Genomic DNA, 26446 nt, shown 5'->3' with positions numbered 1-26446 from the left:
TGGAACCATGGACATGGAGAACTGTGAATAGGAGGTCTGGCTATACCCCTAACTACACACTGTTCAAGGGTCAACTGTCGGTGATCTCTTTTTTTTAATAAATTTATTTTACTTTTTTATTTTTGTCTGTGTTGGGTCTTCATTGCTGCACATGGGCTTTTTCTAGTTGTGGTGAGTGGGGGCTACTCTTTGTTGCAGTGCGTCGGCTTCCCATTGCAGTGGCTTCTCTTGTTGCGAAGCACGAGCTCTAGGCACGTGGGCTTCGGTAGTTGTGGCGCGTGGGCTTAGTTGCTCTGGGGCATATGGGATCTTCCCAAACCAGGGCTTGAACCCACGTCCCCTGCATTGGCAGGTGGATTCTTAACCACTGCACCGCCAGGAAAGTCCCTGTAGGTGATTTCTGATGTTTGCTCTGGCATCTGGCCAGGGGTAGGGATGAGTATGCACAGAAGACAAGCAATGGTACAGAAGAGCCTTGTAATCCCCAGGGAGGGAAGTGTGGTAGTCACTAGCACTCATGCACTAACAACTGGCATCTGAGCCGTCTTTTGCATTTATGTACCTTAGGTTATCCAAACTCTTACATTTTCTTAAAAGCTGATCTACTAAAAACACCATTTTTCCCTTTTATGTACAATTACTCAATACATAAGAATTCTCTAATAGCTATTTGGTAAGGAAAGAAAATAATGATTTTAATATTTAATAATGGAAGCGTTGGCCATGCAATTCTAAGCAGAAACATTGCCCAAAATGCTAGAAATTTTGAAGGAGGTATTATACAAAGAACCAGAACTAATACTGTAATAATGTGCATATTGGCATTAATGGTTTGTAATGTCACAAAATGTCTATTCAAACTGACTGCAGCCTAAGTGAACTTAGTATCCACCACAAAGACTAATATTGAATGCAAGTAAAAATTTCAGGAGAAACTAAACATTTAGCATAGATTAGCTATTATACTATTTTAACTACTGATAGTCATTTTATTTCTTACACTGCTAGTAGAATTTAAAGGACAGGTAAATTTTAATTATGTACCCCTTTCAGTTAATCTATTTATATTTATCCACACCTATTTTTGAAGAGTAATGGTTTTCTAGGCATCCAAATGAAAGTTCCCTAAAGAACTACCTATTTAGCAAAGTGGGGATTAATTCTGCCTCTTATCTGCCAAACTGTATTATTTTTGGACTGTGTCTTCATACCTGTGCTGCTTTTTTGTAGGAGTCTCATTCTCTGTCATTTCTGGCATGGTTACAGTGATAGGAACCTACAAAGCATGGAAAGACATGTCAGAAAGTCTAAAGGCATTCTAGTACCTTGGAGAAACTGATTAATAGCAATTTGGTTTGAATACCAAGGTGCTAAGAAATAAAAGTGACATCATGAAAAAGCACTGGATTAGGTGTTGTAGATAAGTATAAGAAGATAGGACAAAAAATATTATAACCAGCAGGTGGAGAACACGGTGAATGTCAAATGTGAGGTATAGCCAGAAAGTGCTTGAGAAGATTGGAGGAGAGAAAGGTCATTATAGGTTTGGAAATCAAGAAAAGCCTAAAGGGGGTGTAGATTTGAGCAAGACCTGGAAAGACAGGTAAAACACACTTGTGGGGAGAGTATGTTCTTTGTTCATGATACTGTTTGTTCATGACACAAAATTTAAAACAATGGTCCTCCTCTCTGAATGCAGAAAAAACAAAAGTGACAAGTACACAAATATATAATATTCCATATATGGAAGCAAGTATTCATTCATTTATTCATTCACTCATTTGCCAGGCTTCTTTCATTTCAAACTGCTAGAAGTCTTAAACATTACCACTTGAGAATCATTAAAATCTGAGTTTGAGTATGAAAACTCTATTTATATTTAAAATATCATGATACTAAAGAATATGTACAATATGGAAATATACACCTATGCCAAAAAGCCTGAAAGCAAATACATTAAAATAGTAATCACAGTTACATAAGGCCAGGAATATTATAGGTGACTTCTTTCTCTTTTCTGATTTTTAAGAATTTTGTAATGACAACTTTAATGCTTTTAAATCCCAGGGATTGACAACTTTTCAAAAGAGGTCTGTCAAGTTGGGATAACTGTTCTGATACACTGGAGGAGGTTGCAAGAGCAGTTTCCTATTTTCTCTTTGAGAGAAAAAGAAGGCAGCAAGTAAGGAACCGAAGTCAGCGTGAGTTTAAAATCTGGTTCTGCCATTTCCAAGCTGTGAGGTCCTGGGCAAGTTATGTAACGTCTTGGAACCTCAGATGCTTCATCTTGAAAGTGGGTCATAATCACAGTATCTAGATTATTGGGCTGTTTCAAGAAAGGAATGATGAAATAATGCAGGGAGAGGACAACAGCATGGTGCCTAGCTGTAGTAAGAATTTAATCAACATTAGCCATGGATATTAATGAGGTATTTCAGGTTAAGGCTTTAGCTCTAGAAAAAGTTCCTCCTTCTAGAAAGAAGGAGAAGTAGATGCAGACAAGGTGCTGACAGAAAAGTACTACTAAAGCAGCCTGAGGAGAAATGTGTGCTCTAGACCCATTTCCAGCAGCTTATTCCACCTTCTCCCTAACATTTATGAAGGTCCAGATCAACCTAAAAAACAAGTTCACATTAGATAACCACAGAATGACAATGTGAGACACGTGGGTAAATAAATCAATCCCTGTGACCTTTCTCACCCAAGGGCTTGCAGAATTTCTTCACTTTTGATTCCTGGCTTCCAACGCCTCCCGTTTCTGATCCAAATCTATCATCTTCTGCCAGAAGATGGTCTATAAGTTATGTTTTCTTCTTACTACACAAGAGAAAAATCAGTGAATGTTTATAGGTTTCCATTAGCAGCATGGAAAACAAGGACTAGCAACCTAGAGCAGGAAGGCAGATTTTCCGTGGCATACAGGATGATCCTGAATTCTCCCCACCTCTCAAAAGTTAATGAACCTGGTTGCTTTCAAAAGTCACTTCCCCATGGGTTATGAGTGCTCCACCCTGCACAAAGATGGTAGCACAGCAGCCATTGAACAGTCTCCAGGAGGTGATTCTCCCCTTTCTCATGCATGCTCAGTTTTCCTTGCCCTCTGCTGTCCTCAATTCTAAAATTATCTTTCTTTCAATCTCCTACTTCCCTATTCTCTCTTGTGTGAATGACTGAAAACTTACTCAAGGACCTACCGCTAAGGCACCAGGAAGACAGCCTTCAGATCTGCGCGGTCTGGGCTCTTAAAAAATGCAGATATGGGGAGGGCAGAATTCCCTGGTGACCCAGTGGGTAGGACTCCACGCTTTCACTGCCAGGGCCTGGGTTCAGTCCCTGGTCGGGGAACGAAGAGCCCACAAGCCTTGCAGCATGGCAAAAAAAAAAAAAAAAAAAAGCAGATATATAGGGGCTTCATCCCAGACAAATGAGAAGTGCTATGTAGGGCCCAGGAATCTGTATTTTCAACAAGGTCTCTGGGTGATTTGTTTACTTTTTTTTCTTTTTCTTTTCTTCTTTTTTTTTTTGGACAAACTTAGCTCCTCTTTAGGGCAATATTTCCTAAACATTCCTGATAACCTGAAGGTACTAGTTTAAAAATACAGATTCTCAGCCCATCCCAGACCCACTGAATCAGTCTCTAAGGAAGGAATTCAAATCTCTGAGGGAGGGACCTGAAATTTAATGAGTGCCCCCAGGTGGTTCTTATCAGGACAATTTGAAAGCACAGGCAGATACCTTGGTGAAATTTCAGCGACCTGACCAATACTCTACTGTAGGAGAGACTGTTTGGGATGTGGTATGAGAGTTGACCAGATAATTTTACCTATAAACCAGTAAGGTCAGATTTGCCTCATACCCACATGAGTCAGCATTTGGTCATTAATATCACAGTTCCAGTTGTTCCCCTGTAGCCCTTTTGCAAGTTTGCAGATTCATGTTACAATTAAGATACATGAACTAAAAGTCTTAATTTTTTTTAACATCTAGAATCTTAAAGTGAATGGCACTAGAGGCCTATCACATAAGTAAACACATTCAATAAACTTCACTGTGGTGAAAGCCAGTAGTTTACTGAAAGAGGAATATAATGGCAAATCAAAATCATCCAGTTTACCAAATGTCACTATAAATATCCATCTCAAAGCACATTTTAACCAATTCAATTAATCTAATCAGTGCAAAATTATTTCCATGTCCATTACCTCCTGATATTAAAATTGCATTCCTGACACTGAAAAAGAACATTTACTGGAATGAAGAACTATATAATATTGTCATAAATCCTTGTCCACTTATTAATTAACCTACTAATAAGGAAATGGCACTTTTAATACAATATTTATGTAAGTAAATACAAATATACCCTTTAAAATACTTAAAGTGCCATGAATTTTTGAAAATTGTCAAAACGTTACATTAGTAATCTATGGATTATTATTTTTCACGGTAAGAAAGAATTATTTTCTGAAATCAGTCAAACCCAGTGGTTCTCAAAATGTGGCCTTCAGATCACCTGCATCAAAATTACATCTTTTAAAACTTTTTTTCCCCTCAGGGTAAAGCTTACATATCAGTCAAATGCAGATTTTAGTGTAACATTCAGAGAGTTCTGACAAATGCATACACCTGTGGTGACACAACCCCTAGCAAGGTACGGAACATTATTATCATCAGAGAAAGTTTTCTCATGACCCTTCCTAATCAGTGCCTTCCCCCTACTCCCAGAGAGGTGACTAGCCTTCTCATTTTTTTCACCACAGAGCTTTATAATGTATTAACTGCGAATGCTACTGTTTCCAACTTTTACTCAACATGTTGTTAAAATTCATTTGTAGTTTGTTCCTCTTTACTCCTGAGTACGAATATATAATGTGTGTGAATTATAACCCAATTTGTTCATTTTTCTGTTCACGCATACCTGGATTGTTTCCATGTTTTGGCTACTATGAATAAAGCTGCTACCCAAGAACACTGTTGTGTAAGTCTCTTTGTGGATATAGTCTTTCATTTCTCTTGGTAAATACCTACAAGTATAATTGTTAATCACGTCCCCTTAAGTTCCACTCCTAGGTATTTACCCAAGAGATGTCACACTTTCTCCAGAGTGGTAGTACCATTTTGCACCGCCCACGACATAGAAGAATTGCTGGTTGCTCCACAGCCTCGTCAGCACTGGGTTTTGTCAGCCTGTTAATTTTAGCCATGCTGGTGAGTATATAGCGGTATCCCATTATAGTTTAATTTGCACTTCTTCATGACTAAATATTGAATGCTTTTTTTTTTTTTTCTGCGTCATGCAGCTTTCGGCATCTTAATTCCCCAACCAGGGATCCAGCCCATGCCCCCTGCAGTGGAAGCTAGAGTCCGAACCACTGGACCGCCACGGAATTCCCTTGAATGCTTTTTATGTGCCTATTAAGACCATTTGTAGATCTTCTTTTGTCTGTTCATATCTTTAACCAGTTTTTTTGTTTTTTTTTTTGTATGCGGGCCTCTCACTGTCGTGGCCTCTCCCGTTGTGGAGCACAGGCTCCGGACGCGCAGGCTCAGCGGCCATGGCCCATGGGCCCAGTTGCTCTACGGCATGTGGGATCCTCCCGGACCGGGGCACGAACCCGTGTCCCCTGCACCGGCAGGCGGACTCTCAACCACTGCACCACCAGGGAAGCCCTAACCAGTTTTTTAATTGCACTGTTTATCTTTATATTATTGATTTATAGGAAGTCTTTATATATTCTGAGTTATTAACTGACATATCTTCTGGACACCTGTCCTTTGTCTGAAATATATTTTGCAAATACTTTCTCCTATTACGTGGCTTGCCTATGCTTTTTCTTATTTTCTTTTTTTCTTTCTTCAAGTTCATTGATTCTCTGATTTGATTTGATTGATTTTTTGGCTCCACCTCAGGGCATGTGGGACCTTAGTTCCCCACCCAGGGATGGAACCTGCGCCCCCTGCACAGGAAGCAAGGAGTCTTAACCACTAAACTGCCAGAGAAGTTCCTACCTATGCATTTTCTTAACTGTGCCTTTTGGTGAGCAAAAATTCTTGATGAAATATAACATCACTTTTTCTTATCAATTTTTTCTTTTATGATTTCTTTTTGTGTCCTGTCCAAAAAGCCTTTACCCATCCCAAAGATATTCTCCTATGGTTGCTTCTAGAAAGTTTATAATTAATTATAAATTAATTACTAATTAATTATAATATTTAGGTCAATGATCCATATTATTTATGGCATGAGGTAGGGGTCAAAGTTCTTTGTTTTTCATATGTACATTTAGTTGTTCCTACACCATTGCTTGAAAAGATTTCCTTTCTTCAATGGCATCTTTGTTAAAAGTCAAATATCTGTAACAGTGCAGTTCCATTTCTAGGCTCTCTGTTCTGTTGCTCTATATTCTGATCTATCCTTATACTGTCACCACACAGTCTTGATTAAGCTTATGTTTAAAATATAGATTCCTACACCCCACTCCAGACCTAATGTATCAGAATCATGGGAGGGAGAGGTGCAGGAATATGCAGTTCTAACAAGCTTCCTAGTTGATTCTTATACACCCCAAAGTTAGAAAGTATTACATTACTTTAACAGTCCTTCCTCTAAAACTGATACAAATTGGTGAGCTTACAAATTAGGGTCCCCTTGGAAAGACCAGTGAACTTGCATTTGGGAAACCTGAGCTCTGTCTCAGATTTGCTACTCAATAGCTATATTCCATTTTATTTACCATAACCCAGGGCCTAAGTTTTTTCATGTGTAAAAGAAGAGGGTAGGTCTAGACTCAACTGTTCAAGTATGGATTGAGTATGTACACTGCCTAGCAATTGCAGAAATAAATATGAATACAGTCTAGATCAGGGCTTTCCAAAAAAGCTTTGTGAAGTGGAAAATCTACTTTCCATATCGTCACCACTAGTCACACGTGGCTATTAAGTGCTTGAAATGGGGCTAGTGAGACCATGGAATTAAATTTTTCACTTTATATATTTTTAAGTAATTTAAATAGCTACTTGTTGCTAGTGGCTACTGTACTGGACAACACAGGGAATGTAAAAAATAAGTTAAAAGGTGAAAGATGAATTAAAGGATTGGTTAATGAATGTCAGCTTCCTGGTTTTGGTATTGTCCTACAGTTATAAAAGATGTCACCTTTGGGTGAAGCGGGGTGAAGAGTGCATGGACTCTTTGTACTGTGTTTGGGTATTCCTTTGAGTCTATAATTATTTTAAAAATAAAAAGTTTTTCGGGCTTCCCTGGTGGCGCAGTGGTTGAGAGTCCGCCTGCCAATGAAGGGGATGCGGGTTCGTGCCCCAGTCCGGGAAGATCCCACGTGCTGCGGAGCAGCTGGGCCCGTGAGCCATGGCCGCTGAGCCTGCGCGTCCGGAGCCTGTGCTCCGCAACGGGAGAGGCCACAACAGTGAGAGGCCCGCATACCGCAAAAATAAATAAATAAATAAAAATTTTAAAAAGTTTTTAAAAGGGAATTCCCTGGTGGTCCAGTGGTTAGGACTCCGCACATTCACTGCCGAGGGCCGGGGGTGTGGAGGGCAGAAAGAGAACCTGGACCAGACTGTAAAGGAATTTTCTATGCCTAATGAATGTGTTCAGATTTTATCTTAAAATCAGTGGTTCTTGAATAGCAATCCAAGAAACTAGCCTAGCACCACTGGTCTGAAGTATAATGAAGTCCCCCGGTCTACAGTAAAATAGAAAAAAGGACAATGCAGTTAGGATATTTTTCTTTTTTATTGCTAATATAACTTAAGTACAATCAGTCACCAACTTAAGTTCACTGCTCCATGCTTTTTTGCAGGCCACAGCAGCGAAAGCCCGTGACCCTAACCACTAGGCCACCAGGGAACTCCTCATGTATTTTTATACATGAATGCAACCATGTAACCACCACTCTGATCAATATATAGAACATTACCAGCACCTCAAAAGGCTCTTTTGAGGTCACTGCCACTTAAGTCCCTGAAGTTTCTTTTAAAAGTATATATCCAGGGATTTCCCTGGCAGTCCGGTGATTAAGACTTCGCCTTCCAATGCAGGGGGTGCAGGCTCGATCCCTGGTCGGGGAGCTAAGATCCCACATGCCTTGTGGCCAGAAAACCAAAACATAAAACAGAAGCACTACTGTAACAAATTCAACACAGACTTTAAAAATGGTCCATATCAAAAACTAATAAAGAAATATATATATATATATATATATATATACACACACACAAAGAAGATATATTTCCAAAGAAGACATACAAATGACCGACAGGTATGTGAAGATGCTCAACATCATTAATCATCAGGTAAATGCAAATCAAAACCACGAAGAGATCTCACTTCACACCTGTTAGAATGGCTATTATCAAAAAGTCGAAAGATAAGTGTTGGTGAGGGTGTGGAGAAAAGGGAACCCTCTTGCACTGTTGGTGGGAACATAAACTGGTACAGCCATTATGGAAAACAGCATGGAGGTTCCTCAGAAAATTAAAAATAGAACTACCATATGTTCCAGCATCACACTTCTGGGTGTATATCCAAAGGATATAAATCACTATCTCAAAGAAATATCTGTACTCCATTCACTGCAGCATCATCCACAGTAGCCAAGATATGGAAACAACCTAAGTGTCCACTGACAGATGAATGGGTAAAGAAAATACTGTACTATATGAATGTATTATTTTGTATATTGTATGTGATATATATATGTATATGTATTATCATTCGGCCTTAAAAAAAGGGAAATCCTGACACTTGTAACAACATGGATCAGCCTGAAGGACATTATGCTAAATGAAAGAAGCCAGACACAGACAGACAAACACTGTATGATCTCACTTATATGTGGAAACTAAAAAAGTCAAACTCATAGAAACAGAAGGTAAAATTGTTGTTACCAGGGGCCAGGGGGTGGAGGAAATGGTCAAAGTGTACAAACAATCAGTTATACATTGAGAAAGTTCTGAAGACCGAATGTACAGCATGGTGACTATAGTTAATATAAGGTATTGTATATTTGAAATTTGCTGAGAGAAAAATCTTAATTGTTCTCACCACAAACGGTAGCTATGTGAGGTGATGGATGTGTTAATTAGCTTGACTGTGGTAATCATTTCACAATGTACACTTATATCAAAGCATTATGTTACATACCTTAAATATATGTAATTTTTATTTGTCAATCATACCTCAATAAAGCTGGAAAAAATATATGTATATATTCAGAAGTGTGCCACTACCTCATACATTGCTGGTGGGAATGTGAAATGGTGTGGTCACTTTGGAAAACAGTCTGGCAGTTCCTCAAATAGTTAAACACAGAGTTGCCATATAATCCAGCAATTCCACCTAGGTATATACCCAAGATTGAAAACACATGTTCACACAAAAACTTATACATGGATATTTGTAGCAGCAATAGTTTAAGAGTTGGAACAAGCGAAATGTCCTCAAGTGACAAGTAAATAAATGTGATATATCCACACAGTGGAATATTATTCAGCAATAAAAAGACATGAAGTACTGATACATGCTACATCATGGGTGATCCTTTATATTATAAACATTATATTAAATGAAAGAAGTCTGACACAAAATGTCACATATTGTGAACTTTATATATTCCATTTATAAGAAATGTCCGTAACAGGTAAAGCCATATAAAAAGAAAGTGGTTGCCAGGGGTTGAGAAGGATAGGGAGTGAATGCTAAAGAGGAAGGTGGGGGGGGGTCTTCAGGGGATGATGAAATGTTCTAAAATTAGATAACGGTTATGGTTGAACAACTCCATAAACATACTAAAACCCATTGAATTACTCTTTAAATGGTAAACTTTAAATGGTAAACTTCATGGTATGTGAATTATATCTCAATCAAGATCTTAAATTTTTTTAAAAACTGTTTGATAGAAGTCTCTTTGGGTAATTTGAAACTCTCTACCCATTCATATTTTTCATCACTTTGTACATCTGCTTTCTTTCAGCATATAATTTCAAAATTCTACTTAGTTACCAGTCATCCCCAATTTCCCTAATACGGGGAAAATGTGAAGCCACCAAAAAGTACTGGCATTTATTTAAGATTTAGTTTAACTTTCAGTGGCAAGTTGCATTTTCTTCCCACCAAGAAGCAAATTAGTGGTAAAGGTTAATTTTAATTGTGTCTTTAGATACTATGAAGAGAAAAACCTAATTCTTATAAAAATTTCAAGTTGGAATTAAAGTGTCTTAATTGAAAATATTTTATGGCACATTGCTTAAACATTATTTGTCCATGGGTTGAGAAAGATCTTTTCAATCTCTGTATTTGTCTTGCTGCTGTTTAACGCATTCCTAAGCATTTTATAATTACTTAAAATGTTTTAAGAGTGGCTATGTAGATATGCAATTTTAAAATATGTTCTATTTCTTTTTATGAGATCTATTATAAATCCTTAGTCCTCTCCAATCAAAATGATTTACACTACTGAACTAGAATATGATCCATGGAAATTACAATGCAATCAAGCATTAATTCCTGGTCTGGGTCACAGTCATTAAAATGTCAGGCCATAGGCAATGCTATGTTCTGTTTTTTACTTAAGGTGGGCATTTCTCCATGTCATTCAAAATTGTGATTACAGCATTTATGTTTAGTATCTTGGATATACGTAGGCTATCATCTAATTTAGTGCTTTGAGGCATCTTTGCTCTCTGTATTTTGCTAGATGAGCTACTATTTGCATTTATCTTCTCCAGCATTTTAGGTTAATAACCTCCTACCTGGCCTATGGGGTTCAACTCATTAAATCTTGAAATCTGGCATATATGTATTAATAGTGGGAATAGCACACGGGTGCTTTTCACACCCAAAAGAATCCTTTCTCTATGCATGTGGTTTCAGCAGCTGCTTTCCATCTTGGTGGGAACTTGAGGAGCTGTTTATGAGTGTTGTCTTCTGCTTTCTGTAAACGCTATCAGAAGTTCTAATTTTCTCTGCCGTTAAAGAAATATTACATCCTTTAACAATGTCTGTTGGCTCCCACCATCATGTTGGGTGTAATCAGTCATAGAGTTTTCATAAATGCCAACCTTGAGATGCTATGACATATATAAGAATATGAAATAATGAAGTCCTGCTTTTACTGTGCAGTTGAGTGAAACTATATTTCAAGAAAAAGAAATAAGCCAAGGGCACAGTAATTTGCCGAATGCAGTTTTAAATTTTTATTTTTAAGCTACATAAGTAACCTGTTTGTATAAAAAAGGTTTTTATTGAGATATAATTGACATATAACATTATATTAGTTTCAGGTATACAACATAATGATTTGATATTTGCATATATTGCAAAATGCTCACCACAATAAGTCTAGTTAACATCCATCACCACACATAGTTACAAAATTTTTTCTTGTGATGAGAAGTTTTAACATCTACTCTCTTAGCAACTTCCAAATATTCAATACAGTATTATTTTAAAAATCATTTTTGAAGAGTCTAGAAATGTATAAAGTTAAATGGAAAAGTTATTTAGCTCTATAATTGCACTCTTCAGGAATAACCACTGTAAACAGTTCAGCATTTTTCAGACCTTTTCCTTGCTCTTGCCCATACAAACTACAAATATTGATACTTCTGGCTCAGAAACTATATCATAATTAAATTCAAAGAGAACTCCATGCTTTAAAGCTTTTTGTTTTTTAATTCAGTTGCAAAAATAATCCTTGCTCTTTGTAAAAATTTTACAAAGTAAAAAAAAATCTGCTTTATTTTTACTTAGAAATACATTATGGACATCTTTCCAGTAAGTACATATCAATTTAACTTACTCTTTTTAATACCTGCATAGCATTGTGTAACATGGATGAACCATCATTTATTTAGATGTTACCCATTGATGAATACTCTTTATCCCTCTTTCTTATTTATTTATTTTATTTTATTTTAAAAATTTTTATTGGGGTATAGTTGATCTACAATGTTGTTATCCCTCTTCCTTTTTTACTTCTGGGTTTTGTTTTGTTTTGTTTGCTATTAAAAACAATGCTGACCAAAAAAAGGGTACAATCAACATCTTTTAAATTTTTCAGTCCAAAGCAACACAAAATATCTTATTATTGCTTAACTTGCATCTCCTTGAGGATTAGTGAGGCTGAATACCCTTTCACATGTTATAAATCATTTATATTTCTTTTTTCCATGATTTGCTTGTTTTTATTACCTTGACTTTTTCTTCCTTGTAATTTCAACTTTTATATCCTCTTCAAACTTAGGTAAAGTAAAAAGCTTTCCAAGAAGTTATATTTCTTCTTTTTTGGTTCCACTTTTGTTAAGAGTGTGTGTGTGTGTGTGTGAGAGAGAGAGAAAGAGAGAAAGAGAGAAAGAGAGAGAGAGAGAGAGAGAGAGAGAGAGAGAGAGAGAGAGAGAGAGAACTATTTCCATGCATTACAACTGGCAATAAAAAATTTTCAATTTTCAGAATTTGAGATCTTCTGTGTAGCCCTGTTACATGATATATTTTTGTTAAGTGTTATCTGAGTATTTGAGAAGAGTGTGTATTTTTAGCTCCTTAGGTATAAAATTTTATCAACTATTTTAAATTAAATGTTTGTTGTCTGAGTATGTATGTATTTTATTTTTAACCTTTCTGCATTATTTTGTTTATATTTGTTTAAAATAATACAAATCTGGAGATTTGTTTCTACATAATTTAAGAGCATTTAAAAAAATGAGAATATATTACAGTCACATTTATTGTAACTATTGCTACATTTGGTCATATTTTGCTTTTTTTCTCTTCCCTCCTCCAGTAAGTTTTTACTTTTCCTTGGCTGGCTTTTTGTTTATTTTCCTCAATATGTTCTTTCCTTCTATATCTATTCTATTCATAAATATCCTTAACAATTTTATGAAACATACTGTAGTGGACATTTGTTAGACATTTTCTCCTCTCCGCTCCATGAACTTCCCCAATTCTCACTTAGGTACGTACCCCTCCCCTGCACAGCCCTTGTGCTTTAGTAGTAGGCCTTGGCAGGTCTTGGCAAATGATTTTTTTTTCTGACAACAGTGACTGGTCTCTGACCTATCCAATCAAAGCAAAGCTCAGGACTTTTCTTTGATGATGTGGGTAGCTGTGCCCTTTCTCTCTCCAATTTAAAGAGAAAGCAGGTATTGCAAATACTGAACTTGCAGACATCTTGCAAAAGAGGGAAGCCAGTCTGAGGATGAAATTGACACACAAAGAAAAGCAAAGCTGAGAGGATAACGCTGACAGAAAAGGAATCACATATCAATAACTTAAGCTATACTAATATTAAATTTAAACAAATTTTCTTCCTATTAAAAACAGCATCTATGGTCTCCTCTTCTACCTATAGAAGTTTTAACACACTCTAATTCTTACCCACCAAATGCCCACCATCTCCCCTCTGCCAAAGACTTACTGAAATTGTGCAGAATTTTAGTTCTAGAATATTAGTTCTCCTCCTAGATATATATTTCATGTCCAACAGCTCATAGTTTTCTTCTTTGTTCTTTTGTATCATGTTTTGGAAAAACTCCTTGGTCTGATCTTCTAGTTCATTAATTCAGTCATCTATTACAACCATGCTGCTATTCAGCCTGCTATTAAAGTTTTTATTTCAGAAAATCTGTTTTCAATTTCCAAAAACTGACTTGTTATTGTTTCTTTTTCATAGCACCCCGCTCTTATTTTACGGAAATTGTATTCCCTAAAATCTTTCAGGATATTTTTGAATAACAAATATTATCTTTTATCTATTATATTCAATTTGTTTTCTCAAAAATCAATTCCTCTGTTTGTTCAGCTTGGTGTCCCTCTTTCACCCTCTTGATTTTCCTTAAATATTTAGTGAGTCTTGGTTAATCGAACTGATAGCTAAAGTTGGTTTCCCCAGCACAGTGGTTCTCAACTCTGGATGCACTGTAGAAATTAAAAAAAAAAAAAAAAAAAAAAAAAAGCTCCCTAGGTGCTTTTAATGGGCATCCACCACTAACAACCACTGCTTTAACATATGTGAATATCATTCTTCTCCCCATCATGAAAGTGTATGCTGATTATGAGAGTGCTGGCTATCCAGAGAATCATGCAGAGATGGAGGAGAGCAGCTAGATGGGTAACTTCTGAAGGAAGGAGCCCTACATTCACAGGGGCAGTTAGAAGTTCTCTGAGGTAGAACCCTGATTCTCTCTCTGGCCCTCAAGCCCAAGATGGAGATACACCCAATTTATATAAATAAGTTCTAGTAGCTTAGCCCAAGAGTAAACACTGTAATTAGCTGTTCTAATTAGGCCTCGTACAGTTGTTCTAAAATCCAGTAACTAATTACCTTTTGACCACTGTTACCATCTGAATATTGGCATCCCCCCAAAAATTCATATGCTGAAATCCTAATCCCTGAGGTGATAGTATTAAGAGGTGGGACCTTTAGGAGATGATTAGGTCATGAGGGCAGAGCCCTCATGAATGGGCTTGGTGCCCTTATAAAACAAGGCCCAGAGAAGTCGCTTGCCCCTTCCACCTTGTGAGGATTGTAGCAAGAAGTAGGCAGTCTGCAACTCAGAAGGCCTTCACCAGAATCCAACCATGCTGGCACCCTGATCTGGACTCCCAGCCTCCAGAACTGTGAGAAATAAATTTCAGTTGTTTGTAAGCCACCCAGTCTATGGTATTTTGTTATAACAACCAAAATGGACTAAGACAACCAACCTCAACTTTTCAAAGTCTCTGAGAACTGGGGTTTTCCACAATTGTGTTGGCAAAACTCACTTTTCTAGTGTTTCTCCTTTAAGCCTGTATCAGGTTGCAGATTTCTCAATGCTATAAGGTTTGTCATCAACCGGCTCCTATATGCTTTTCACTTCTCCTAAAGTCCTCAATGTTTTTCATCTTTAGATGACACCTTTCCCAGCTTTTCAACACTAATAAGGATGTGTCCTTATTCTCCCATTTTCTTATTCTTCTTATTTAACTGGATTTTTTTCATTATACAAATAAAACACCCTTATATTAAACTACTCCGATCATTCTGAAGGATTTAAGTTGTAAAAGTAGTAGTCTTCTCCACCAACTGTCCTCTTCAAATTTCCTATTAACACTCTTTAGCGGCCATGGCTCACGGGCTTAGTTGCTCCGCGGCATGTGGGATCTTCCCGGACCAGGGCACGAACCCGTGTCCCCTGTATCAGCAGGCGGATTCCCAACCACTGCGCCACCAGGGAAGCCCCCTATTAACACTCTTTAGTACTTTCTTACTTTTTGGCACTGTAAGATGCTCCAGACTCATCTTGTGACATATATCCTATTGTTTCTCTGCAGAAGCCTGACTAATAGAGTGGGTAATCAGTGAGCATGCTGCTAAAGGAATGAGTGACAGGGGTAAGGTGCAGGAGCTTTTTAAAGCTCCTCAAGTGACTCTGAGGCATGGCCACTGTTATCAGTAATACAGATTCTCTCAAGTTCCCCATATTCTTCACCTCACATTAATGAATGAATGGTAGAGTGGAATGAGACTAGCCTTTGATATCAGACTGAGGATCAAACCTCAAAGTTGACATTTACTGGCTATTCGGTTTTAAAAATAAGTAGTCCTTGAAGTCTTAGCATCCTCACATTTGAAATTGGGAGATTATCACCAACCCCTCAAAGAACTCTTAGGAGTTTACATGATAATACGGTTAATGGATCAAGCAAAGTGTCTGGTATGTAGCAAGAGCTAAAGACACTCTACTTGCCTTTCTTCCATTTCCCCCCTAATTCACTGGGAAGATGAAGGTCATGTGGTTCACGTTCCTTAACTGGATCCTACATTTATCATAACAGACCTCTGTCTATACATCTGCCCTTTCAGGCTACCAGAACATCCTAAAGCTAATTCCACCATCTGTGGAGAAAGATTCTATACTTGATTCTTTCCTCTTTAGTACTATATTCCCTCCTTAACCATTTCTCTCTTGTTTCCAAAATACAAAGAGTTTCCTCATATTAAACTGGCATTTACTGCCTTTTCTGTTTATCATTCCGTTTCTTTCCTCCTTTCCTATGAAACTTCTCACCTTTCCTTCACTGGCCAATCTCTTCTAAACCCCATGGCAGTATGCCTTCTGATTGCTCCTGCCAACCAAAACTGCTTTCTTAGAGGTCAGGGACTATTTTTCACCAAGTCAAAGGTCTTCTCCTCTCTGCGGGATTTGAGGATGCTGATCTCTGCCTTTTCTTGAAATTCTCTCTCCCAGGCTGTCTTCCTCTCTCCAATTATGCATCATCTTTCTCTAACATGAATCCTTGTCTTTCTCTCACTTTGACTTCCAAGGCTGAATGATTTTTTTGTTGTTTTGTTTTGTTTTTTGTGGTACGCGGGACTCTCCCTGTTGTGGCCTCTCCCGTTGCGGAGCATAGGCTCCGGACGCGCAGCCTCAGCGGCCATGGCTCACGGGCCCAGCCGCTCCGCTGCACGTGGGATCTTCCCGGACCGGGGCACGAACCCGCGTCCCCTGCATCGGCAGGCGGACTCTCAACCACTGCGCCACCAGGGAAGCCCCTCGCAGTGAAGCCCCTCGCAGTGAAGCCCCTGAATGCTTTTTCTCTATTTGCTTTTTCACTGCAAAGTTTCAAATTGTTTCTGTGTAAAAGCTGTTATGTTTTCTACAATAAAGCTACATTTCAACACTGATCTTGTTCCAAATCTTCCGTTAGGCAAAGCTCTCCTCAGAGCAATTCATTTCAAAACCAATAAACAAGAGTCTGTTTGCAACATGTCAAATGGCCTTGCCTCTTAAGAGACCTATTTCCAATTTCTCCATTTTATCAACAACACCAAAATTTTAACAAGACTTTAAACTCAAAAGTAACCTTCAGATCTTCTCACCGAATCCTATCAATTTGTTTCACAATGTTCTTCTCATGTTTGTTACTACCACCTTAGATGAGTCCCCATTTTACACAGGTCTGGCTCTTTTTAGCTCCCAGTCTTTTCCCTATTCTTCAATTGTTTTATACTCCAATGTCGCATTCATCTTTCCATTGCACTGTATCCCATCACATGCCTGTCCTGCTCCAGAATCTACAGTACCATTTTCCAGCATCTACTGTATCAAATCCAAACTCTTGGGTCCTACCTTTCATGACTCTACCTCACACTGCCTTCTTTATTGGCAGGGCTCACTCCATTTCTAACTAGTACAACACACAGAGGAGCAGGGTTATACAGCTGATCACATCATCTACTCTTCCCTCCTCCCCAGTTCAGACAGATTTTTCCCTGTGCTCCTTATCAGCTAGCTTATTTTTTGCTAAATCTATGCTATTTTCCCACTGACACAACCTTTCCACTTTGCTCTGCTTATCCAAATCCTATTAACTCTTTAAAGCCCAGTGCAAGTATGTCCTCTTCTATAAAACCTTCCCTAATATTTCCAGCTATCACTAAACCTTCTACCTTTGTTGTGGACTCTATCACTCCCACTTCTTAGCAATTTTGTTACAAAAATATATCCTTTCTCTCATATATTAATCTCTCCTTCCCTATTAGTGCTTTTACATTAAAATATATTATTCATTTTTTTCCTATTTAAAAGATTAAAAAATTTTTTTTTCCTTTTCTGACCTTGCCACAGATTCTAGATGTTCCTATTCTCTTCTCCCTTCCCACCAACAGGCTCCTTGAACAAGCAGTTTAGACTCACTGTCCTTTCTTCCTCACTTCCCATTCGCTCTTCAACTCCCTGTTACATGGCTTTTATTCCTAAAACTGTTTACATCAAGCTCACACATCAAGATCTCCACACTGCCAGATCCTATGAACTCTGCAGGAAATATCTTGGTTTTGGCCTTCTGGCAATACCACCAGCTCTTCCTTTGGACAGCTTCCCTGTCCGATTCCTGAGGTCTGATATGACTATCAGACATGGGCTCACCTCTGGGGCGGGCGCAGGGCTGACCAACAAGACTGTGCACAAGGAGGAAAAGTGGCTGAGGCTGAGTTAGCCCCACAGACCCATGTGATCCTAGAAGCTGCTTTCTCTGGTCTTCCCAAGGCTTCATTATTCTACCTTCGTTCACTTCCATGAACTTACCAGTTATCTATCCATAAATCCCCCTTTTTTGCTTAAGTTAGCCAAAGACAATTTCTGCTGCTCTAACCAAAGAGAAATTGATCCTGCAAGTGGAGTAGAGGTATAAGTGGTACCTCTCATGGTTACACTACAAATTTCTTCTCCCTGTCACCTGCACTACAGGCTTCTGCTGTTTAAGAAATTATAGTAGCTAAGGGGAGACTGCTTTCGCCAAGGGCCCCAATAAGGGCTTCATTAATTTGGAGGGAAGGCTGTCTGGGGCTCCTCATGCAGCCAGGTAAATAGACAAACGGGAAGTCACAAGGAGCATAGGTGGGAACTAGGAGAACCCTGGGACACCTCGATTTACTAATACTAGCAGCAAAATTACCACACTACTGCTACATTACACAGACAAGGTCTGCCAGGGCTCAGACCTCTCAGGAATAAAAGTGTGCAAACCACACATGTTTGACTCCAAAGTCCATGCTCTTTAACATACCACTTTCTACCATGACAATCTACTTGTAGCTCCTTAATCAAGAAATGCCCCCTCTCATTTCCATGCCTTTGCACCTATTACTTTGTTTGGAATGCTCGTATCAACTTTCTAACTGGGAACTCCTAATTATCCTCTTTGAAACTTTCTCTGATCCCTAGAGGTTAGTCCCAAACATCCTGACATAATACAGACTCCACAATATCTTAACAGGAAATACACTCTGTATGCTTACTGGCTATTCCTACTAGACCATAAGCTTCTAAATGGTAGACACCACATCTTCCATATTTGTATGCTCAACAAGTAGTACTCAGTATGGGAGTAATAAATGTCTATTGAAGGAATATCTGGTCTTTCTTAATTTTACATGGTATTAATCACTGCATCATCAATTTTGAGTACTTATATTTAAATTAGCTAATGATTATTGTGTTCAGTCCCTTATTTGATATGATGCTCTCCAGTCCTCCCAGTAAGTCTAAAAACTTCTTGAGAGCTGAGTCCACACCATTTACTACTTCTGTATTCTCTTTAGCACCTAAGAGTATTGGACACATGGTAAGCACTCAATAAATACTTGATGAACTGAATTAAGAACAGGATATTAGCACATTAATAGGAGCAACTTATTATGCCCTACTGATCTAATTAAAAGATCTGGACTTCTGAAGTAGTGCAATTGTACCCATATGGAAAATTTAATGAGAAAAAGAAAAATTATCTAATTGGACAGTTAACAGCTTTTCTCTTAGAGTTCCACAAATATTTTACAGATAACAAGAGTCAACTTACAGAGCTCAGAATAAAAGACTCAAGGCATATATCTCCATGCATATTGGAAGGATGATTACATGTTTAAGTGATCTATCATAACCATAATTACTTAAATTCCACTAATCCTTAATAAATCCATAATAGGAGTCTAGGACATAAAAATATTTAATAGTGAAATCAGTTAATGCCAAATCAACCTATGCTAAAGATGTATATGGTTATCTTTGCATAATACATAACACAACAGTCATTTACTCATTTCACAAACATTTTTTGAGTGCCTACTAATAAGTGCTATGTTAGGTCCCAGAAGTACAAAGATGAAGAGAACACAGTTGCTATGTTCATGGGGTTCTAGCTCCACATGCTGCAATGGTATTTAAGAATACAGTGTGAATCGTACCTCCTGGAGCTCTCAATGTGGATGCTCTAGGGGTAGCAGGCTCATGGAGAAGGTGGATAAACACATACTCAACGGCAATGTGATTAGTGTTAACACAGAAATAAGTACAAGCTGTTATGGGGCCACAGAAAATAATCAACCTACTGAAGAAGTCAGGAAAATACATGGAAGGAACTGACATCCATACATGAATTCAATGTGAGTTAAGGTGTGAGGAAGCTACCACGACAGAAACATCTGGGACCGAATCAAACCTGAAACTATTGTTGCAAGCAGAGTGGGGAGGTTTCAAAGCAAATCAATCCAACTCACAGCGAACTGTTGTAGAAGAGCGAAAAATAAAATACTCCTTGCCGTTAAGTTTGAGAATAATGAAACACATATACAAAAGAAGTTATAAATAAATGTATTAAAGAAAAAGAAAGTTAAATCACCACATGATGTAACCACAAAGGGAGTTTTTTAAACAATATGTGGATTAAAAGTTCAAAGGGAGCCAATCACTAAAGAGAAAGAGCTGTCCAGGAAAAAACCTTCATTGAAGTTTAGGGTTAGAACTGTTGTCACTGGGGAGAGGGAGCACAGGGAGGGGCATTCATATGCTGAGAAAGACCAATGTCATCAACAAAAGCAGGGATCTGAACTGCATATCTGTGGGACCACAAGGAGGCTCATGTTGGGAAGTAGTGGGGGGAAAGCTGGACACATGAGTGAAGGCCTAATTTAGAAGAGCCTGGAACGCAAGCCTAGTAGATTGGACATTGTTCTAGACACATTAGTAGTTCTCAACCCTGACTGCTGAATAGAAACACCTGGGGAGCTTTAACAACTACACCTACAGCTGAGGTTAACCCCACATCAAAAGTAAGAGACTCTCTGGGGCAAGCAGTTTGGGCATTAAAATGTAAAAGTACATAAGATGATTCTACTGTATAGTCCAGACTGAGAACCACTGGGTTAGAGGATAAAAAGATAAGACATGAAAGATATGGTTAAGACCCAAGCTTGATTCAGTCTCTGTTTATGAGCAACAATTTTGAAGCCTATCTCCTAACTTGAGTTAAACATTCTCAGTTTTCTGATGTTTCTTTTCCCTTGTTGACAATGCTAAGGTCTGAAAATAGGAAAACAGCAGATCAATTTCTCTTACCTGCCTATTTCACTGACTGCACAGTCTGCAACTTTAGAATTTTATTTCCATGAAATAAAATTCATGGAATTTTATTTATAGCATTTCAATCCTATGCTGCCCTTGAATCCCTGCAATGAGGTGCTTTTATTCCAAAGAATATTCTAGGCTGCATGCATGTCTGGATTTTATAAAACTTCTTTTTTAAATATAGAGAGAATGTACTACCTATGTATAAAAAAGTCATACTGCTTAGATTAGAGCAAAACGTGAGATTAAGTTCTTCTTTACACTGTTCCTGAGACAGGATACTGTTCCTGGTTTCTGAAGTGCAATGATTACAAAGTATTTTGCTTATTGTAACAATTACTTTTAAAGTACTTCACAAATAAAGGGAAACACCAAATGTATCCCATACAGCAACTCTGTACTACATTAAACGCGCGTCCTGTGTAGGAGGAAAAAGTCATCAAAGTGATTAGAGTGCATGACAGCCTGTTGATCCTTCAAAAAGCAGGTTTGCTTGTTTGCTTGGCTGCTTTTTAAGAAAAAGCAAAGGTACAAATATGCTTCAAAATCCATGTTACTCACGGAAGGGTTTATTCAAGAAATCTGTACTTTGATTAAGCAACTGTCTTTTTTCCGTAAACTTAAGTTAGCCACAACTGTCTAGTTTTGTGTGGTGTTAGGTCCATATATCTACTTAATAGTAAAAGTAGCATGAGAACGTAAGCTGGAAGTCTTTAGCTGGGATCCCACATATAGGTTTATGCATTCTCTTATCTCCAGATAAAGTTAATAAATTCGAAGGACCATATCCCACTGTAACAGTAGTGGGGGGAGGGGGAAGGGGACAGCGGGTATGGGAGAATCGTTCCTATTCAGAAAGGAAAAGAAAGGCTTCTAAAAAGAAGACGCAAGCCTAACTCTCCGACACAGGTGTCAGAGTTAAAAAGCAAGTCACAGGAGTCTGACCATTGGGTCCGAAGGAAATTCGGAGGGCAAGGAAAGAAGAAGGAATGAAGGAAACAGGAAAAGGTGAAGGAGGCGGGCAAAGGCCATCCGGTATGAACCTGAATGCCCAGCTCTTTATGCACCCGGGGCAGCGTGGAGCCCTTCTCGCCCCGCGCGCATGTCGGGGGTCGGGACGCAGCGCGAGCCCCCCACGGGCCTGGCACCAGGGGACGCGGGGCGCCGGGAGGTCGGGGAGAAGAGGGGTGCGCGCACCTTCGGCGCTCGCGCCCCACTAGGCTCCGCACGCAGGGGTCCCCAGGAGGAAGACACACTTTGCACAGCCCTCGCCTCCGGGAGCGGGGAAGGGGTGGGTGGAGCAGAGCCCGGAGCCGCCCCCCGGAGCCGCCCCCGCAGCCCCGGCCCCCGCCCCGGCTGTCAGCGGCCCCCTCCAGCAGTCACTCACCCCGGGGCTGCGTGGTCTCGGCCGCGGCAGCGGCGGCGGCGGCGACCCCAGCCTGGGTCATGATCCCAAGCGGGTTCCGCAGGGTTGTCCGACCGCCCGGGCGAATCTCTCAGTCTGCGGCCGCCGCCTGCTCCTCTGGGGCTGGGGGAGCGCGGGCCCAGGCCCTCCTCTCCCCCCGCCCCCGCCGCCTCTTCCTGCGGCCACTGCCGCAGCTGCGAGCCCAAGCCTTCAAGGCCGGAGACCCGGCGGCAGCGCGGCCTCAACTTTCCCAGCCCCCCTCCCCCCGCCCCTCCCGACCCCTCCCCCCGCCCCTCCGGAGGCCGCCGCTCAGCTCGCGAACAGCCTATCCTGGGTGCACCGCGGTCCCGCCTCTGCCACTCATGGCACCAATCCGATCCCGGGGAGGCTGCCGTGGTAGCCGATCAGAACCCGAGACGCCGTTGCGCTCGGCTAGAGGGCGGGAGGAGGTGGAGGGAAAAGTGAAGAGCGAACGGGCCTCTGGCGGCCCAATGAGGAGGGCCGGGGGGCGGAGGTGTGCAAGTTGGGTTGAAGGAACAGGAAATATTCTTAAAGGTAGAGTGATGGGCAGGACGGAAAGCCAGTAGGTGAATGGGAATGAGGTGGGCCTGGTTCCTTAAAGGGGATGCCTTGAGAACCTAGAAAAGGTGTTTTAAGAAACTTCTTTGTATCATGGTCTCTGTTCTGCTTTACACGTCTTCGGTAGGAGTTTGGAAGTGGAAAAACTGGAAAGGAGGAGGGCACGGAAGGCTTTCAGAAACGATTAGAGATCCTCTTAGCCTAGAGGGCAGGAAGGCGGGATGATGCCTCTGTAACACAGGAGGTGGGGAAGAAAGAAGAGAATGCAGACGTCTCCGGCTGCCATTTCACTGGAAGATCGTTGCCGACCTGACGCTGCTCAAATTTGTTGGCTGTGGTCATCTGTCATCTTTCATTAGCCACAAAGGCGGATTCCTGCGAACTGGAGATGACCCTGTTCAGAAATGTCCTGGGGGCCTCCTAGCTGGGGGAGGCGAATATGTGACATTCGGGGATGGGATTTGGAACTTCAAGCTTGGGTTCTTATGGACCTAAATCTGGGAGGTACAGAGCCGCGGGTGATGGCATGGAGACCTGAGGGTCCGCTAATTCCAAGATGGGTTTGGGGCCCTGGAACCGTGGTCACAACTCCCTTTTCCTGGTTTTACTTCTTATTTCATAACCCCTCCTCCCCTGAAACAGGTGTCCTCCACCTAGTGGTGGTGAAAGATTTCCAAGCGCTTCCACCACCAGGTTCGGAAATGTCCCAGATCTTACATGTCCAGGGGCTAGACCAGGCAACTTCCAGAAGGTGCACACAGGGCATGGCATAGTGGGAATTACTTGAGCCTGTGTACAGAGAAAGCTGACCTTGTATTGGGAAAAGGTGTAAAGTTAAACAGTAACCACACCTTATGTTTGTACAGCAGTTTAAAAGCTATGATGAAACAGAAGGCCTTTAGTGTTACTTGTAAACTACGGCATGATAAACAGCCTGGAAATTTTCTTTAACTCTTGCATCTCAGCATATCAAGTTCTTGCCTCTGAATGCATTTAGCATACCCAAATCAAAGCTGCAGATAAGAAAGACCCTAGGATTCAGAGCCTAATAGTAATGCTAATATAGCACCTGAAATTGTATAGAATTAGTTAGTATGTCCAGCTGTAGGAAATAATTTCCATTGTGATCAGAATATAAGGTATTCTGGTTAATAAACATCGTATCTCGGGTATGTATGATTTTCTAAGCAAGTGCAATGCATCGAGCCTAAAGTAAAATAACACAAATAGTTTTGACAGTTCAGAAAACAGTTGTTAAGAGTTTCTTTGGACCACCATTGAAAACATATGAATACCTTTCTGGCACAGTGTAGAGATGTTAAATAAGATAAATTTCTATTTGATAAAAGGTGGGGGTGGTAAATTGGGAATTTGGGATTAACAGATACAAACTATATAAAAAACGAGGACCTACTGTATACCACAGGGAACCATATTCAATATCTTGTAATAACCTATAATGGAAAAGAATCTTAATCACTTTGCTCTACCCCTGAAACATTGTAAATCAGCCATACTTCAATAAAAAATTAAAAACAACAACAGAAAGGTCTGAATGTTCGCTTTTTAATTTAATCCTCATTCCTGACTGAAGCCCAAGTCCCAATCATAGATCTCTTAGTTGACTTTGCCTATTCAACGTTGGTTTACAGCTCTAGATGAGAGGATGACATCAGAATATCACACCAGTCCAATTCCCGGCTAGCTGACATGTGCTTATAGTGCCTACACTGATAATAAAATATGGTGGCCGAGTGAAACTGGTCTCCCTGCCTCTAGGCCAAATCCATTCTTCACACCTCTGGAGTAAATCTGATTTTCACCCACATACTTAAGATCCTTCAGTGGCTCTAAAAGACTCTGCATGATTTACAAGCCCCTTGCTTGCCTTCCCAGTTTCATTTCCTGACACCTCTTTTTTCCTGTTCCTGGGGATGAAATACTAGGGGACGGAGGGGCTCTCTGGGCTCTGCTCTACCCAACACCTCCCTGCTCCAAGAGGAGGGGGTCGAGCAGAGTGTGCCTCCTCGCGGGGGACCCCTGCGTGCGGAGCCAGGTGGGGCACGAGAATGGGTGTGCGCGCGCCCTTCTTCTACCCAACCTCCGGGCGCCCCGTGTCGCAGGATGCCAGGCCCGCGGGGGGCTCACGCTGGGCCCCTAGCCCCAGAAGCATGGAGGGCTAGAGAGGCTCCAAGCTTGCGTGTTCTTTTTAGAAGCTTTCGGAAATGAATGGCAGCGGTACAAGCGAACGGTCAATTGTTTTCCAGGATGGTTGTAGTATTTCGCATTGTCAACAGCAATATATGCGGATTCCAGGTACTCCACATCTCCAACTCTTGATATGGTCAGTCCTTTTCATTGTAGCCCTATGGTGAGTGTGAAGTGGTCTCTCTTGATTTTAATTTGCACTTCACTAATTACTACTGGTGTTGAGCATATGTTCCATGTTTATTGGACAGATACACATCTTCTTTGGTAAAGTGTTCAAATCTTTAGCCCATTTTAAAAGCAGGATGCTTGTCTAGTTATTGAGTTGTAATAGCTCTTTGTACCCTCTGGATAAAAGTTCTTTCTCAGATATATGTTGTGCAAATATTTTCACCTAGTCTGTATCCTGGTGGCAGGGGGACAAAACCAAGATCACTTTCTTAAGGAATCTTCAATAAACTGAACATATTCAAAATGTACAACATGGCAGTTTGTAAGCACCTGTGAAACCATCTCTACAATAAAAAATGAACATATCTAGCCTGCCCTCAGTTTTCCTTGGCCTCCTTATTCACTCCTTCCTCTTGCCCTCATCCTGTTCTCCAGGCAGCCACTAATCTGCTTTCTGTCACTATACATTCGTTTCATTTTCTAGAATTGTATATAAATGGAATCTTTCTGTTTATACTCTTTTTTTTTTTGTCTATCTTCTTTCATTCAGCATGGGGTGGAGGGAGAGATTCATCCACTTTGTTGTGTGTATCAATAATTCACTAGCTTTTGTTGCTAAGTAGTATTCCATCATATGGATATATCATATATATTCACGTTGGTGGACAGTTAGATTGTTTGCAATTTTTGACTACTACAAATGAAGATGCTAGAACATTTGTGTATAAATTTTTGCATGGACATTTGCTTTCATTTTCCTTGAGTAACAATTTGGTAAATATCCAGTGGAATGGCTGAGTCATATGCTAAGGGTACCTTTTTTAAAAAAACCGCCATATTGTTTCCCAAAGTTGTACTATTTTATATTCTCACTAGTAGACTCTAAGGATCTGAACTGTACCATAGCCTTATCATAATATGGTCAATCTTTTAAAATTTTAGTCATTCTAATAGGTGTATAGAGGTATTTCCTTGTGACCTTAATTTGCATTTCCATAATGACTAATGATACTGAGCATTTTTCATGTACTTATTAGCCATTTGTATATCTTTTATGAAGTTCTGTTTAAAGCTTTTGCCCATTTTTATTGGGTCATTTGTTATTTATGGAGTTTTAAGAGTTCTTTATGGATTCTGGCTACATAGCCTTTATCAGATATGTGATATACAATATATTCT

The 26446-nt window shown here is 39.9% G+C and overlaps 1 protein-coding gene across 2 annotated transcripts in view; it reads right to left on the bottom strand.

Annotated features, from left to right (window-relative positions):
- Positions 1-22557, bottom strand: part of USF3 (upstream transcription factor family member 3) — a 48230-nt gene extending 25673 nt beyond the window's left edge. The window contains exons 1-3 of one of the 2 annotated variants that reach the window (XM_067034620.1): positions 22292-22557; positions 2693-2817; positions 1212-1276 (exon numbers count right to left, since the gene is read on the bottom strand). In XM_067034620.1, the coding sequence (XP_066890721.1) occupies positions 1212-1258 (47 nt within the window). In that variant the 5' untranslated portion in view covers positions 1259-1276; positions 2693-2817; positions 22292-22557. The remainder of the gene's footprint in view (positions 1-1211; positions 1277-2692; positions 2818-22291) is intronic. The other variant, XM_059063858.2, reaches the window with a different exon arrangement.
- Positions 22558-26446: the final 3889 nt, after the last annotated feature.

This window comes from Kogia breviceps, chromosome 5, assembly GCF_026419965.1.
Source record: "Kogia breviceps isolate mKogBre1 chromosome 5, mKogBre1 haplotype 1, whole genome shotgun sequence".
Classification (NCBI taxonomy): domain Eukaryota; kingdom Metazoa; phylum Chordata; class Mammalia; order Artiodactyla; family Physeteridae; genus Kogia; species Kogia breviceps.
This window is presented reverse-complemented; position numbering and strand designations above follow the sequence as displayed.